Source organism: Hyposmocoma kahamanoa, unplaced genomic scaffold, assembly GCF_003589595.1.
Source record: "Hyposmocoma kahamanoa isolate Upper Pololo Valley unplaced genomic scaffold, ASM358959v1 263, whole genome shotgun sequence".
NCBI lineage: Eukaryota > Metazoa > Arthropoda > Insecta > Lepidoptera > Cosmopterigidae > Hyposmocoma > Hyposmocoma kahamanoa.
In genome coordinates, this window is record NW_020653766.1 from 3,829,131 (window position 1) to 3,845,065 (window position 15,935).

The 15,935-nt window shown below is 38.6% G+C and overlaps 1 protein-coding gene across 1 annotated transcript in view; it reads left to right on the forward strand.

The window, feature by feature from the left end:
- The window catches only part of LOC113228959 (serine/threonine-protein kinase WNK1-like), a 130,380-nt gene that overhangs the window by 83,037 nt on the left and 31,408 nt on the right, over window positions 1-15,935 (forward strand). Inside the window, exons 16-22 of the mRNA XM_026462403.1 lie at window positions 3,913-4,012; window positions 5,399-5,502; window positions 6,018-8,062; window positions 8,187-8,407; window positions 10,537-10,683; window positions 12,123-12,381; window positions 14,449-14,651. Coding sequence (XP_026318188.1) covers window positions 3,913-4,012; window positions 5,399-5,502; window positions 6,018-8,062; window positions 8,187-8,407; window positions 10,537-10,683; window positions 12,123-12,381; window positions 14,449-14,651 — 3,079 coding nt within the window. The remainder of the gene's footprint in view (window positions 1-3,912; window positions 4,013-5,398; window positions 5,503-6,017; window positions 8,063-8,186; window positions 8,408-10,536; window positions 10,684-12,122; window positions 12,382-14,448; window positions 14,652-15,935) is intronic.

The following is a 15,935-nucleotide window of genomic DNA, read 5'->3' on the forward strand; positions in this document are numbered from 1 at the left end:
GACAGATATACAAATTTTACAGGCTGATTTTCACATCATATTTCCTTCATATCACACACTGCCTTTTACCTATTCTTAAAGTAATGCACCTAAATTAACACCCTTGGTAAGCAATTTAAAACAAATATAAATATTTGCCATCTCCTGAATAATCACTCTTTATAAGATAGGAATTTAAGAAATGCATCGATATGACATAATAAGACGAGTAGTGCAACTCCTGCCCGTTCGGCGCTCCAATACCTATACTTCGTTTTGTAGCTTAGGGCTGTCACGTTATTGTTTTAGTTGTACCTACAGGTTGTAAACATAATTAAAAAAAATATAATAAAGATATTCATTACAGTATTCTAAGCCTAAGCGCTAAGAGAGCGTAGTTAACCCAGCCATTCATGTGGCTCACAGCGTCGCACGTGTAACATGCAAAGTCAAAGCCAAATAATCTTTATTTCATAGATAAGCAGATCACACTTGAAATCGTCAGATTCCCCTGAGCAGAATGAGCAAGAAACTCTTGGGGTTGCTCTTTGTAAATGCACATTTGAATATATTTATCAGTACAATATTTAAACATCTTAGATCTAGACTACCTGCAAGAGCTACGGATTTTTGTCATTATCATCCAAGTGCGCAGAAAGTGTATAATAATAAATAACCTTTAGTATAAAATTTATGTCTCACTATAATTTTAAACATCGTAAATGGCAAATTTTGAATATCAATCGGAATATTATTATAGAAGCGTATACATTGCCCTTGCAACTCAGTGAACTTCCGGAATACAGCTGCATTCATCCTGTCCGCTATCATCTTCAGAACTACGAACTATTAGAAATACATTCCCTACACTGACCGACATGAACTAGTTCGTCTTGCACGGTTCATCGTTTTTTTTTTATTTCAGTGTGAACTAGGAACTGTCTTTGTTGATAGTTCACCTGTCTTTTATACAGTAGGAACGGTGCGAGCGGGACAAATAGCGATTTTTCACTACTTTTAGTATAATTTCGAGTGGGATGCACGATTGAACGTTCCCAGCTCGTTCTAAGTCTCTAATACGTATCTACATTATGTATACAAGCTTGCACAAAAGTCATATTTTTTGGTAGTTATCTGTATGTATAATATCAACCTACGTGTACTTTGACATTGGCGTAATACTTACTTACCTCGTTGGCGACCCGAAGTAGATCTTGGCCTCCGACACTAAGATGCGCCACTCTTCTCTTCTGTGTCGCTTGTTACCAATCGCTTATTTAAATCTTACACAGGTCCCTTTGTGTCTTGGTTGATCCAGATATGCTATGCAAGTCAGGGAAGTCGGGATGATTTGGTCTCTCCCGTGATGCTAGCCTCGTTTACCAGATGCTCGATCTCTAGATTTCCCTCATCCATCTTCTTCCCTAGTTGGACCCAGAGCCTTCCTAAAGTTTTTCTCTCCGCCACTAAGAGCGTGTTCTACTCCTTCAGCGCAAATTAGACCCAAACTCACGAGATACAAATATTTCTCCCGGGCTGAGAATTGTGGTAGACCAGCATGGTAACTGTTCGGCAACAGAGGCAGTTTATAATAGGTTGATGATATGAAGCACGACCTCACTCGTCATGTATTTAATACAGTAATTAAAAACAATTCGTGGTTTTCCCTACTCCTATCGAAGGCCACAAGTGTTCAGTGTAATTGGTTTTAATAGTAACAGTTTGTACTTTATTTATCTGCGAGGTATCCAAGGTTCGAGGTGATTCGTTCAACGGCAAATCTATCGTAAAAATGCTTCTTTGTTGTTTAGGTGTACTATTGATAATAGATTCGTATATGGTGTGCATTTTATTATTTTTTTTAAGTTGATTCAGTCGCTCGGAAGTTGTAAGAACGCCTGTTATAGCCTTTATTTTGTCCTTTGTTTGTCATTGTATCGCAGTAAACAGTTATTGTAAGTCGAGTCCTTAGGTTTTCGCGATTGTTACTCAGGAAATGAAACTATTTTTTCGGATCTAAATCCCTGCGCCTGTCACCCTGAGACATGTCGTTGACAATTACCATGTGCCTGTAATGTCATCAGCACTCTTCCCTTCGAAACCGGAACGTAGTAATGCTCACTACAGCCGGTCAAAAAAGTTTATATCCATGGAATAAGAATGAAAAAGATGTTATCCGTTTCGCTTCCATTGGGAAACGCACGTCTTTTTCGCCGTTATTACATGAACATAAAGGTTTTTTCTGACCAGTTTAATGCATTTCAGTGTCGATAAGTGCAGTGACTCCTTTAGGGCCCATAAATCGGCCCAGTAGTAAGTGTGAACCTTAATAAACTCCTCTCTAGTAGGAAATGAAATTATTTTTCAGATATAAATCGCCTATATTTGTTTTTTTTTTTAAATCAACCAATGTTTCGGGCCCTTCACAGGTCTACGGTCGACTGCGATGGTAAAGTTATCAACTAGTTATGTCTAATTTTAATGTTAATGGGACCTGTAAAAGGGCCCAAATGGTTGGTTTGTTTGAAAAGATAAATATACCTACGCGATTTTGATCTGAAAAAATAATTTCATTTCCTAGTATTTGTATGAAAATGCTTTGCAGTTCTTTTTAGCTATATTTGTTATATATATGACACAGGAATATGTAATAGACAATGACACTAACAACCTGGTCTCAAACCAGGGAATACACTCATAACAGAACACTCGGGCAGAACCGATTTATAATCGAACTGCTAAACCACCGAGGCAGGTCGTCAGACGTAAGGATGTATCCTGTATACTTTCTGCCTGGCGGGGCGACCGTTCGTCGCAGTCGTAACTAGAGTAATGGCGCGCTTACACTAGGTCGATAAGTCCTGTTACCTTCGGCAAACGCCAACAAAGTGTGAACACAAAATTCGCTGCAAAAGTCGACCGGGTCAATCGACGATGGACCAAAAGTTTCAACTTGTCGGCGGTCGCGTCCCACCATGATACGCGTGCTGGTGTTAAGAATACCTACTTACCTGAACAGTTTTGTTGAACGATTTGTCGTGTACCAAGAAATTTTGTCATCCATGTACGCAGAAGTTATTATAGTTTTAAACAGCAAATTTTGAATTTGAACCGGAATTTTATTATTGTGAAGACGACTGTCAACAGATTTACAAGTTACGCGATAACTCCTGAATTTGTGAACAGATTTTGATGATTCTCTTTTTAATGGAAAGAGGGTACCTCAGTATTGGTCCCATTTAGATTTGATGAAAATTTTCCACCTTTACGGGTGTCAAACTATGGGATGAATCCGGTTTCGCGCACTATTTTTCAATAAAATTTTTTTTAACACAAAATATTTTTTCATAAATTCTCTATCTAAAGAGAAAAGAAAAAGACACTGGGCCCCATTTAGTCGTATTTATTATTTTACACAAGGATAAATAAAACGCTTATGTAAACTTGTATCCTTAATTTATTAAAACTTTTGAACTTAAGGACAAATCATGTTTACTAAATTTAATATCAATATACCAGCTGCACCTCTACCATGACTTTATTGTGTTGATGGTCACTAGCGATCACGCCACATATTTGACAATATTGTATAACAAAATGGATAGCGCCTCTAGCGGTCATATGGAGAACTTAAATATTCTATACAACTGTTTTGTGCTGTCGATGTCGAGGATCTACACTGTAATCTCATGGTAGAGGCCGTGACGTGTTGCTCTCTTTAGGAATAATGAAAACCACCTTTTAGAAGAGCGTTCTAATAATAAAAATTGTAAGAAATATGTAGGGTTAATTATTTATTTTTTGTTAATTATTTTTGGTTAATTATTTGGATCACGTACACCATTGACAAAGAAAAATTGGAGTACAAGGCCCATGTTCTCTCATAGTGTATACGTAGGCAGTTATCATACACGGTGCAATTGTTATTTGCAGTGAGAGGAGCGAGAAGAAAGCTCAGATGATGTTCAACCAGGAGCTGATCAACGAGCAGAATCGCCAGCAACAAATACTCCTTGAGCAGCAACTTAGGCAGGTCGGTAGAATGTGTATTTTTTTTAAATTTACTTTCGGTTTTAAGATGAAGGAGTGGGAGTTTTTTAACAAAAGTTGTTAGCCATTTTGAGTGCCCGTGAACCTTTTATACGAATTCTTCCAATATGGCTAGCACGAGAGCCCGAGATACTGCTAATCTCGTATAGAGATCTCGGGCTTTATATTGCTCTTGCTCTTATAGTTAGGTAATTTTCAAAAAAAAAAAAAATAGTAGAAAATGAAACTATTTTTCCAGATTTAAATGGCGTATATTTGTTTTTTCAAACAAACCGACGATTCGGGCCCTTTACAGATCCCAATTTTGAAAACACAAATATACGCGATTAAAATCCGGAAAAATAGTTTCATTTCCTATGTGTATGTGTAACAATCGCAAAAACCTAAGAATTCGATAAACAGTAGAAACAGTAGTTTTTCCGAAAAAGTTTCTGAAAAATTGGAAAAATTGATAAAATATAATTCAAAAGCTCATAATATGTTATGTTTTGAGTTTAATATATCTTTTAAAATTTTATTTAGCGTGAATAGTAAAATAAAATTGTATAATTAAAAGCAAGTTCGAGCAAAACGAGATTTAAAATGATTGGACAAAAAAAAACCTATACCTTTAAATGATAATAAACGAAAAAACCTTTATAATGGCTCCATCGTTTCGTTCTAAATTGTACGTAATTCTATTGTGAAGTATCCTTTACAATAGAATTACGTATAATTTTCTATTTCTCTTACTGCTTACACTATGCTCGACGGTTTACACATAAAATCGACCCTTCCGACGTAAAGTATCGTATGTCGAAATTGCCAAGTTTACAGGGAAGCGTTTTAAAGTTCTGAATTCACTGAAACGAACATAACACGTGACTTTAGCATTTCTCAGTTTTATTCGGCAAAGCTCATTACTCACATAGAGTATTATAAAATCCTAGATATCGGTTAGATGATCTATGGTGATCACTCTTTCAATGAATTCAGAACTTTAAAACGCTCCCCTGTAACTTGGCAATTTCGACATACGATACTTTACGAAGGAGAGGTCGAAATATTAGTAACGTAAGGCACAACTAAACATCTTCCTCAAACATGTCCCTTACGTTAATTGATACTTCTGTGGTGGCAGTGCTTCTCAGATCTTTCCGATTTAAAACCCTGAGTGGCACTGCAGTTGTTATGGACAGGCGTGTCGCGTCACCAGACCCACGACTTGTTCGTGCCGTCACTTGGTAGTATAAAAAAATAGAAAGTACAATCGAATTAGGAACCTCCTCTTTTTTTTTTGAGACGTTTAATAATATTCATATATTATGATAATGGTTTCTCTGTAATGGTTTTTTTTTATATCATCATCAATCAAGCGTTTATTCCGCAGGTGAAGATGATCCAAAATCAGCAGCAAGTAGGCCCTGTGGATCAAGTCAAAGCTAGTCTTCTCAACGGCGTCGGCTCGGCCGCGCCGGTCCTATCAGCGACGCAGTAAGTTTAATATTTTAACTAGGTAACCAGAAATTACCGCACTGCCATTACAATAATGTTGTAACTCAAAATATGTGAAATTCAAGATTATACCATTTCTGAACGTAAAATTTGATTATCTACACGTCAATAAAACTGTCACTAGAATATTGAATGAAACAATTAAATTATATCTACTTGACTCATAATGAGACAAACGTTTTGTGAGCTGGTTCTGTACAAAACAGTACTTACTAAAAATATGTAATTATTTTTTACTTTTATTCTAATGGCAAGTAGAAAATTATTTTGATGTAATGGTTATGATTAACCTATGCATAAACTATAATAATCTTTCACGGGAAGCGAGTAATTGGGTATTAATCTATTCTGAATTATTACACTTTTTGAGTTACAAAACACTGTTATAAAAACAGTTCGGTATAAATATTTATTTCACGTTTTGATCAACATGGGTATACGGTATTACTGGCTTATCTTCAATTTCTTTTCAAATTCTGTTATTTTATTTCTAGGCTAGATCAGCAGTCACAGTTCCTTCAAGCTCAACAGCAATTATTACAACATCAGTTTCAACAGTTTAACCAAGAAGAGAAAGCCATGAAGCTCTTCCAACACAACCTCATCCAAGCTCGAATTTCGCCCTCCCTCACCCCAGATCAACAATTATTCCAACAACAACAAGTTTTTCTAGAACAGAACCTTCTTAATCAACAGCAGATCCTAGAACAGACAGTTCAAGGACAAATAATAGAGCAACAGCAGAATCTTCTTGAACAAATCCCTTCCCAAACTCAGCTCCAACCAAACACTCTCTTAAATCAACAAATAGCTAACGAAATCAGTAACCAAAACCAGGTACTACAGCAGCAAATTATACAGCAACAGCAAAATATTATTGTCCAGCAAGCTGCAGCGATACAGCAGAAACAGCTAGAGGAGCAAATAGCCGCGCAAGATAACATCCCGCAACCGAATCTCATCACTGGTCAGATTTTAGATCCGTCATTACAAAATTTACAAAACATTTTAGCCCAAATTATCCATAGGCCAGATTCAATACAGTCAAGAAAAGAATCTGAATCTGAAACCCAACAACAACAACCGCAGCAACAAATTATGTCGTTCCAACAACAAGAAAATGTTGATGTTCAGCAACACCAACAACAACAGCAACTGAGTCAAGAACAGGAGTTGCAACAGAAAATGCAGAATTTGATGCAAGTGCAGCAAGCTAGTCAGAATTATCAACAACAACAGTTTATGCAACCAAATATTCTTCATGCTGTTGACCCCACGTTATTAGCTCAACAACAACAGGTGGCCCAGGCACAACAGCAAGTCGCGCAAGCACAGCAGCAACTCAACATGCAAAAACAGATGTTAGCGCAACAACAACTAGTCCTACAACAGCAAATGATTACGCACCAACAAATGCAAATACCTGGGCAGACGTTATCTCCACAGCACATCCGAAATTTGCAACAACAACAGTATTTGGCGCAACAGGAGATGCAACTTCAGTCTCAACAAAACATTGTCGATAAGCAGAATTTAGCATTACTAGCCCAAAAGCAGCAATTAATGGGGCAACAGCAACAGAAAGTTGAAGAGATGTTGCGGTCGCAGCGACCGGTGTACCAAAGGCAAGCTTCAGAGCAGAGTCAGATAAGCAGCACTGATATTCACGACCAACAGCAAACTATAATCCCTGATTACCAGCAACAAAAGCCTCCACTGCAGCAACAAATGTCAGTAGACCAGCATCAATACTTACAAATGCAAAAGCTGGAAGATTACCATCAGATGCAGCAATTGCAAGGGCAGTCACTGCCACATAACATGATGGCTTTGAACATGAGCGTTCTACAACAGAGCGATAGGCAGGTTTCTAGTCATGAAGGCACTCCGGTGCAGAATTACTCTGTCAATCCTCTGCAGATTTACCAGCAAGCGCAAAGTCAGCCTATGCCACAATTAGTGCAAAACATGCAGTCCGTACCTTCTTCCATGCCCCAAGTTGCGCAATCAATGCCGCAAGAGCAAATCATGACGTCTGTCCCTCAACCAGCACCTCAGGTACCCCAATCCATACCGCAATCGGTACCTCAAATACAACCCACACAAGCGCCTCAATCGGTTCCTCAGCCTACTCAGTCGTTACCGCAGCCTGTTCAATCGATACCCCAACCAGTCCAGTCTATGCCTCAACCGGTCCAATCTATGCCTCAACCCGTGCAATCAATTCCTCAATCTCAAACTATGCAGATTATTTCAATTCCTCAATCCGTTTCGTTAATCCCTCAAGCGATTCAATCGGTACCGCAATCCGCGCCTCAAACGTTATCATCTGTACCACAATCTACTCCAATGGCGCAAGAAGCACCACAGCAGTTGAACATACCATCGGAACAGGATAATGGCTACCATAGTAACGGACAAAAGGAGCAGTTTTTGACTCCTCTAAATGAGTTCCCTTCAGGAGCGACACACGTTGAGGCTATCAAACATCCAGAGTTAAGCTCTGTTGAGGAGAAGCAGGCAGAAAATCAGCAAGATGGTAAGTTTACTACGATTAACTAAATTAGCTTTTACGATTAACTAATGGCGCACTTATTATTTACCTTATTATTTACCTTATTCAGTCTGTCTTTTAATTGTTTTACAATTTGTTATAACTACAGTCGGAACTGCAGTACCATCACCAATAACAAGCGATAAGAAGTCGCGTGGTTCAAAAAAGCGTTCGAGAGAAAAGGACAAATTTCCCAAACTAACGGTGCTAGAACGAGACGCCGATACTCCGCCAACCACGGTGCAATGTCAGTTGGAGTCCAAGACCAAGACTGTGCAATTCAAGTTTGACGTCACTGATGTTAACCCTGAAGAGATTGCTAGTAATTTGGTAAGAAATATGTTATATTTTCTTACTATAAAGCAAGAAGTGATAATTATGTTGTGCTATGTGTTTGTATCCGACTCACCAAAACTTGTCAAAATGCCAATCTCAAAAAAGTCACAAACCAAATTGATTTTTTAAATTTTCTGGGTGTTTTTCATTCTTAGTGAAAAAATAATTACTTACTTACTTACTTGGCTGGCTCGGCGACCCGAAGTAGATCTTGGCCTCGGACACCAAAGTATGCCATTTCCGTCGGTCTTGTGCCAATTCCGATCATTCGGACACATTCAGTTCCCTCAAGTCTTTGGCGACTTCATCCTTCCAGCGATATCTTGGACGGCCCACTGGACCATCGTCCACCCGTAAGGTCATCGACCCGTAAGGTTGCCCCTAATATTTGCTCTTTTGGCAGCTCGACCCTCTCCCATTCTTTCCACATGTCCTAGCTAGCGAAGTCGAGCAGATGTTATTTGTGGGTAATTATCGGATATACCCGCTCACGCGATGCGCTCATCCTACCGAAAAATGGCGGCTATTTGGTTTCGTAAATTAGAAAAGGATTCAGTTTAAATACAAGTTTTTATAAATAAAAATTATTATTCTGCATTGCTAAATAAATACCCTCCGTACTACAACAAAAACATCTCAAATAAAATGCAGTAATACACCGCAAATCCTGCACTTAAAAAGCACTAATGAAATTATTAAATTAAAGGTGTACTTGGGTAAATATGATAATATTCCGTTTGAGTGGTTCTAACGTTTACCATGAAATCACTCCTTAAAGTATAGTTTATAAACATTTATATTCAGGGTAAACTTAAAAAAACGCTACTTACGGTATGTTTTCAATAAATAAACACCGAAATCACCAGCCCAAACAATAACACACACGATTGTCGTGGCGTATTTTTGAAGTTGTTTATTTTTTTAAATAACAGACCAAGGCATTAAAAACTTTATGGTTCTCTAGCAAACCGAATGGTTCTCTAGTTACCGAAATAGCAACTAATATTAGTTCTTTTACCTGTTATAACTTCGATATCCGATAAATCGGTATAAAATCATCACCGGCACCTCTAGGTGTGGTACGCGTATACGGCTGCATGTATCGCGTGAGCGGATAAATATATCGGATAATTTATTATAGGTTTCTTATCACGGTATGTTTTTCTGTATCTGTCTATCCTCTTTCGCTGTCGACGACTACCTTTGCCTCGATTACTTGTGACACTTCCAGAAATGGCAATGAGGTAAAATCCAATCAACCTGCCCGGGTTTTAATCCATTTCTGCCCAAATCGTAAGCGGTAACGGCGAATACAAAATTTGGTATAATTCCATTCTTATTACTGGCGAGCACGATCACATTCCTGAAGTTGCGTTCTATATCGTCGGCCCCATTGAGAAAATCTTAGCGAAGGCCGAGACTCTAGCCAAGGGCACGTAAATAAAATGTGATATTGAAGTTATTGCAAAATTAAAGGGATATGCTACCACCTGATAATTCCATAGCAATCTGGCATGGGCACACACAGTTTTCTCTTTTGTTCTTTTCTTACAACTTCTAATTGATATAGCAGTTAGCTACAGAAAAAGCACACTAGAGATAATATGCCTTGTACTTTTACTATCTCTGACCAGCATCAGTAGTGGTATAAAATCATCGTTATGTGTTTATACTATTTAAGATTATGTGCCTATCGTTATACTACAAATTCTGATGTAAAAAATGTTTTTTAGACGAAAAAGAGGCAGCTCCATTCATACCTTGCAATTCTCATTACTACGGATGCACATTACGATTAAATTTTTATGAAAACCGATTCAAGTGCTTACGATGTTCGCTTGAAAATCGCATTGAAATAATTCGATACAAAAAATAGTTTATCGACTTATTTCAATGCGATTTTCAAGCGAGTTGCTTCAATAGAAAGGCGAATCGAATAGTCTAGATCCGAAAGCAATAAACATTTTGAAAAATATCATGAAATATGAACAAACTAGATTTATAACAAATATTTAGTAAACAGTCTATGCCCTCGATTTTTGCCATTTTAACCCCATTTATCTCACATTTTGGGCGTTCTCATTGTCATTCATATGAATGATATCATATTATTTTGATATCAGGTGTCAAACAATCTTTTACCGGAGTGGCAGTCGGCGATGTTCATCGAGCTGATTAAAGACATCGTGAACCAGGTGCTGTCCAACCCCGGCGCCGTACCCGTTTTCAGCGCGCCCACGCACTCCACCATTCGCCTGCACATCGATAAGGTAATTCATAGCGAAGTTAGACCATATACGAGTTGTGAGATTCTTGGAGCCAATTCTGTTTAGGTGTTCTGGGAAGTGCCTCTGAGTGAATTCCGTTGCTCTGATGCTCATGGTACAGGAGTTCTCAAGTTTGAGACCACGGAATTGTTGTGGTTATCTGGCACTTATTATTATTACATTAATGGGTTGCGTTCACATATAACGTGCATATATAACACCTCCAATCAGAAATATTCTTTATTGTATATAAAGAAAATTACAATGACAACATAGAAAAGTAATGTAAGCAGTATCACAGAATAATATGTTAATGGTCAACAGATGGTCTTATTGCTAAGTAGCAATTCCTTGCAGGCAACAACGAAAAATAGTAACTAAAGAATATCTTCTAATGAAAGTCTTTAAGAAATACACTACTCATTGAATACTAATAATGTATACATACAGATAATGGATACATAATAATAAAATTGACTTCTAAACTTCTGTATGTAATATATGTGCAAAAAATAGTAATAATAATAAATAAATAAACATATGAACATTATAACTCTATGCAACAAGGGAATAAATGAAGGGATTTAAGTGATAAACGAGACTTAGGAGTTCAGGAAAAGAAAAATTATGGCACATTTAAACGTTGCAGAGTTCTGTTTTCAGCCACTGGTGTCATCTAATGTAATATTTATTTGTCTTACGTAGATTTACTTTGTTATTTACTTATTTTTCATTGTTTTCTTTCTCCTGTCCGGACATTGTATGACGCAATATTTTATGTTATAATTTATGTTCAGTGCACTCATTTCATATCTATCAAATGTATTAATATTACTTGTAAATCAGAATTAATAAATAAATATAATTAACAGTTATCATACTATCATTTAATTATAATAATTATTTATTTATTTCATTCATAGGTTCATTTTAATGTTAATAGAGTTTGTCCTTGATTCATATTTAATAACTAATAATGAAATTGGCCTCTGTACGAGTTTACACAACATCGGTCAGGTCTATCAGTTATGCGTTCAGGATACCGTTACATCTCCCGCGTATTCTATTCAACAGCGAGGTAATTTTCTTTTGCAAGACCTGCGACAAAGCCGTCCACGCGCGCTTCGGCGAACATGCCCGAGGCGCTGTGAAATTCTGCTCATTCAGAATGCAGGCGCAGGCGTGGCGGCGGGTGCGTTCGCGCGGGTCTTTGCGTCTTCCCTTTCACAGTGCCGAAGCGACTAAAACCGTTAGATCCACACGTCGAAGTTGCAAACAGAGGCTAGACCAAGCACTGTGAAAGGTACTGGCGGATCGAGCCTCGAGACAGGCGCCGGCTCGCGCAGCCACTCTAAAAAAGGCCATTATGTTGTGAAATTGCGCCATAATTGCAGTATAAAAAAGCACCGTAGCTATCTTAATGATTCTGTAATATTTTTCAGACTGACTACGATTCTGAAACGACGGAGCGCGAAGAAAATCTGACAGATTCGAATCAAGATAATTCTGAATGCACGACACCTACGCACTCACACGACAATATCCCCGCCGATCTTGCATTGGACCCCCCCTCTGGTGCGCCACCCACCGGCATGCCAGATGTGACCCCTCAACCGGAAGCAGGACTCCCAGAACCGGTTGTAGTGAAACCTACACATATAGAAACTATTTCAAGGAAGATTAGCACTGCTTCTTCTATAGGTAAGATATTCCGGAAATATTTCATTCATTCATCTTAGAGCACCTTCTAATTAGACACTTGTACTAATACTAATTTTCATACAATATTTTTCGCTTTTCGCGGTAAGAGGAAGTCCTCAAGGATACTGTACGGCCCGTTCCATACAGCAAGCCCGACTCCACTGAGAAGATGGTATCACAATGTCCTGCGGACTAAAACCTTTCCCTTCACCTAGCATTCCTTTATGAACCCGCGAATGATTACAATCACGAAGGCGGGTGTTCTCTTAGACGCCATCATTAGCTTGTCTATACCGCTCATCTATTTCTTGTTTACTAGTTTAATCTTTCTACATCTTTCCCAATGCTCTCTGCTTTTTAGCATTGTTGCCACGAGAGTCTCTTCACAGAGCCTTCATTTTCTTGCGCCAACGGCCTTTCATTCTTAAAGGCCTTGTACTCGAACAGAGCGTGCTACGGTGTGTCTTCTTCCGCACTGTATTAACCTTCCTCGCTTTCTGCCTTCGCAGATACGTTTTAAATACTCCACGTCCACTTGCGTAAGCAGTTTATCTATCTATTAGTAGCAATAGAGCTCCTTGGGAAAGAGTTCGTCCAGGGAAGTACTGCCACCTTACCTATTTCTGCCTCCAAGCGGTAATAAATAATAATAAATAACGCACACACTCAATATAGTCCCGCACTGGGGAAACCCTGTGTCGCGGGTGCCATGGACACACACATAGACAACCACAAATTACACCCAAACTCACGAGAGAAATAAATATAGGCCATACAAACATTTCTCCCGGCCCGGGAATCGAACCTGGGACCTCTGCGTGGCAGTCCGGCACATAGTAACCGTTTGGCCACGGAGGCAGTTCAATGTGACTATTGCGTTCCAGTTTAGAAGGGTATAGGTGCTGGTGAAATTACAGTCACATGGGACTCGTCATTTTATGTCTTAGGGTAACGGGCGCAGTGGCAGTGCCCCAAGATCTTTGCGATTTAAAGCTCTGTGTGACACTGTAACTGTTGTGTCGCTTACCACCAGGTGCACGATTTGTTTGTCCCATCACTTGATATTATAAAAAAAGTCTTCTTCCCCATAGTAATTGTTATTTTCTCGCTTTCTGCCTTCACTATTGCATAGAGATACGTATTAAATATTCGCAAGTCCACTCAGCACTTGCAGTCTATTTATTTCTTTGTGCTTTCTCTGCATCTCTTCATACAATATTTAGAAGCGCAGTGACAGCGCCACTGGCGTAGACACGCGCGCGTCACTTTCGCTGTCACAATTAGTGAACTAAAAATTACTGAAGCTGTACAGACACTGCAGCGCTCCTTCAACCCGTCTAATTTTATAGCTGCTATTTATAATCTGCTGGACCAACCTGTGGTTTCTCACGATGTCTTTGAAAACGTGAATTAACTCTGGCAATCAGATTCCCACATTTTTATTTACTTCAAGGCAAAAACTTAGGTTCTGGCCCAAGCTGGTGATGAATTTGCCAAATTGGAAAGTCGCTAACGCTATCACTGCTTTATTAATTTATAATCCAAACCACAGTTGTTGCTGATGCAGGTTTTTTACACGTCTGTGGATGCTGATGCATGATGATGATGATCATGATCATGATGATAAAGTTAGCATCCACTTTACTTATACAAAAAAACGCGTAAAACGTACGTCCTTCCTGAATTTATCTACATGAAAAAAAATTCTCTTTGGTATTGTAGGTTATTACGTTAATATGTTAATATTATTTCATACAACAATCAATTGGCCCAAGCTTAATCGTTGTGGAATTTCATCAGTTATGTTTTAAAAACAACAGCTGAGCTGTTTTTTCGGCTTACAGTCCGTATTTGGAAGGTTTGTAAATTCCAGGTTTGTGTATTCCAGCGTGCCTTTTAGGTCATGTCACGACTCGGAACATTAGCAATGAATATCGGTACCGATGAGTGCAGATGCGGGTATTTTTATTTATATAGATTATCCGTGGATGTGGGTGCTGGTATTCGCAAAACCCTGATCCAGACTATTTAACATAATTTTGTAAATAATTAACTTATTTATTAAAGGTTCAAATCAATCCGACGGGGGATCAGCGCCGCAAGATAGATCAAGCAGCACAGAATCACAGAACGGCGAAAAGAAACACCAGAAACCGTCGCGGAAGATTTCCAGATTTCTAGTCAGCCCAGTTGTGGACCGGGGCGAGGAGTCCCAGGAGAAAGCTGTGGTCACCGAAGAAAAGAAGACAGAAGCCAAAGTTGAAACACAGGTAAGTTTCACGCCTCAAAGCATAATATACTGAATAGAACTGATTTCATCATAAGCTACGTCCGATTCGTATGAGTTCCAAATCCGACAAATGATGATCCGAAATGTCACAGGCATAAATGACGGTCCGAAATGTCATAGGGATCATTTTATCTATAGATGTGTACAAGCGATATTCGTATGTTCTCGGATTCGAATTTGGACTTGAGTGCACAAGCGACATTAGAAGTGGGCCCGAGTTTTCTAGATTTGTAGTCTCGGATTCGGGGGGCTACTCTCGATCTACGTCCGACATTCGTCCGAAACAATTACTGTCAAATAAGTAACATTCGACAAAATTAAAAGACAAGTATCCAGTATGAAGCTTCATTCGCATCACGCGTCTTTTCATTTGGTCAAGTATTGCTTATTTGGCAATAATTGTTTCGGACGGAGATCGAGAGTAGACCCCTCGGAACGAATACGGATCGGACGCTGTGCGAAAAACGCGTTAACTCTGTCAACGGACGTCGGGTCTGCGTTTAAAACCAAAAGAGAAACAAATAGATAGGAACAATCACGCGTTAGTCTTCGTTTGGTTGACCAACAGCGCGTTTGTCAGTCATGCCGTACTGTATAACGAAAACTTGAACATATGTAGCAATAGATCTCCTTGTGAAGAGTTCGTTCAGGGCACATGAGACTTGTCAACTTAAGTCTCAGGGTAAAGGGCGCTGTGGTAGCTCTCCTCTGATCATTGTGATTTAAAGCTTTGATTGGCACTACAACTATTATAGACAGGCGTGTCGCTTACAACCACGTGCACGACTTGTCTGTCCCGTCACTTGGTGTCTTTAAAAATAATGTCAATTAAAAAAAAATATTTTTAGTTTATTGAATGTCACGATGTTTCATTACCATTATATTCAATCGTTTTTGTAAAATTACTCCACTAGTTTGTTGGAATTATTAATACAAAGATTAAGAAAAAATTCCTGCAATGTGGCTGGATTCGAACCAACGTCTTCCAGCAAACCGCCGGACGCTATGCCAACTAAACCACAGAACGAACTAGCGGACCTTTCAAAGAAGGATGGTGAAAGCTGACCTAAAATCAACGAAGTGCCGTTCATGGACTTTGCTAGTATAATTTTTCATTTTAGTTTACGCCTAGTTATTAATATATTTATGTATATTTTTAAAAGTCGGGAATAAAGAAATTACAAAACAATATATTTTAGAATAGATGCAAGAACAAAACGCAATTGATTCAGTTTGACCATAGATTAGGTAACTTTTTTTCGTT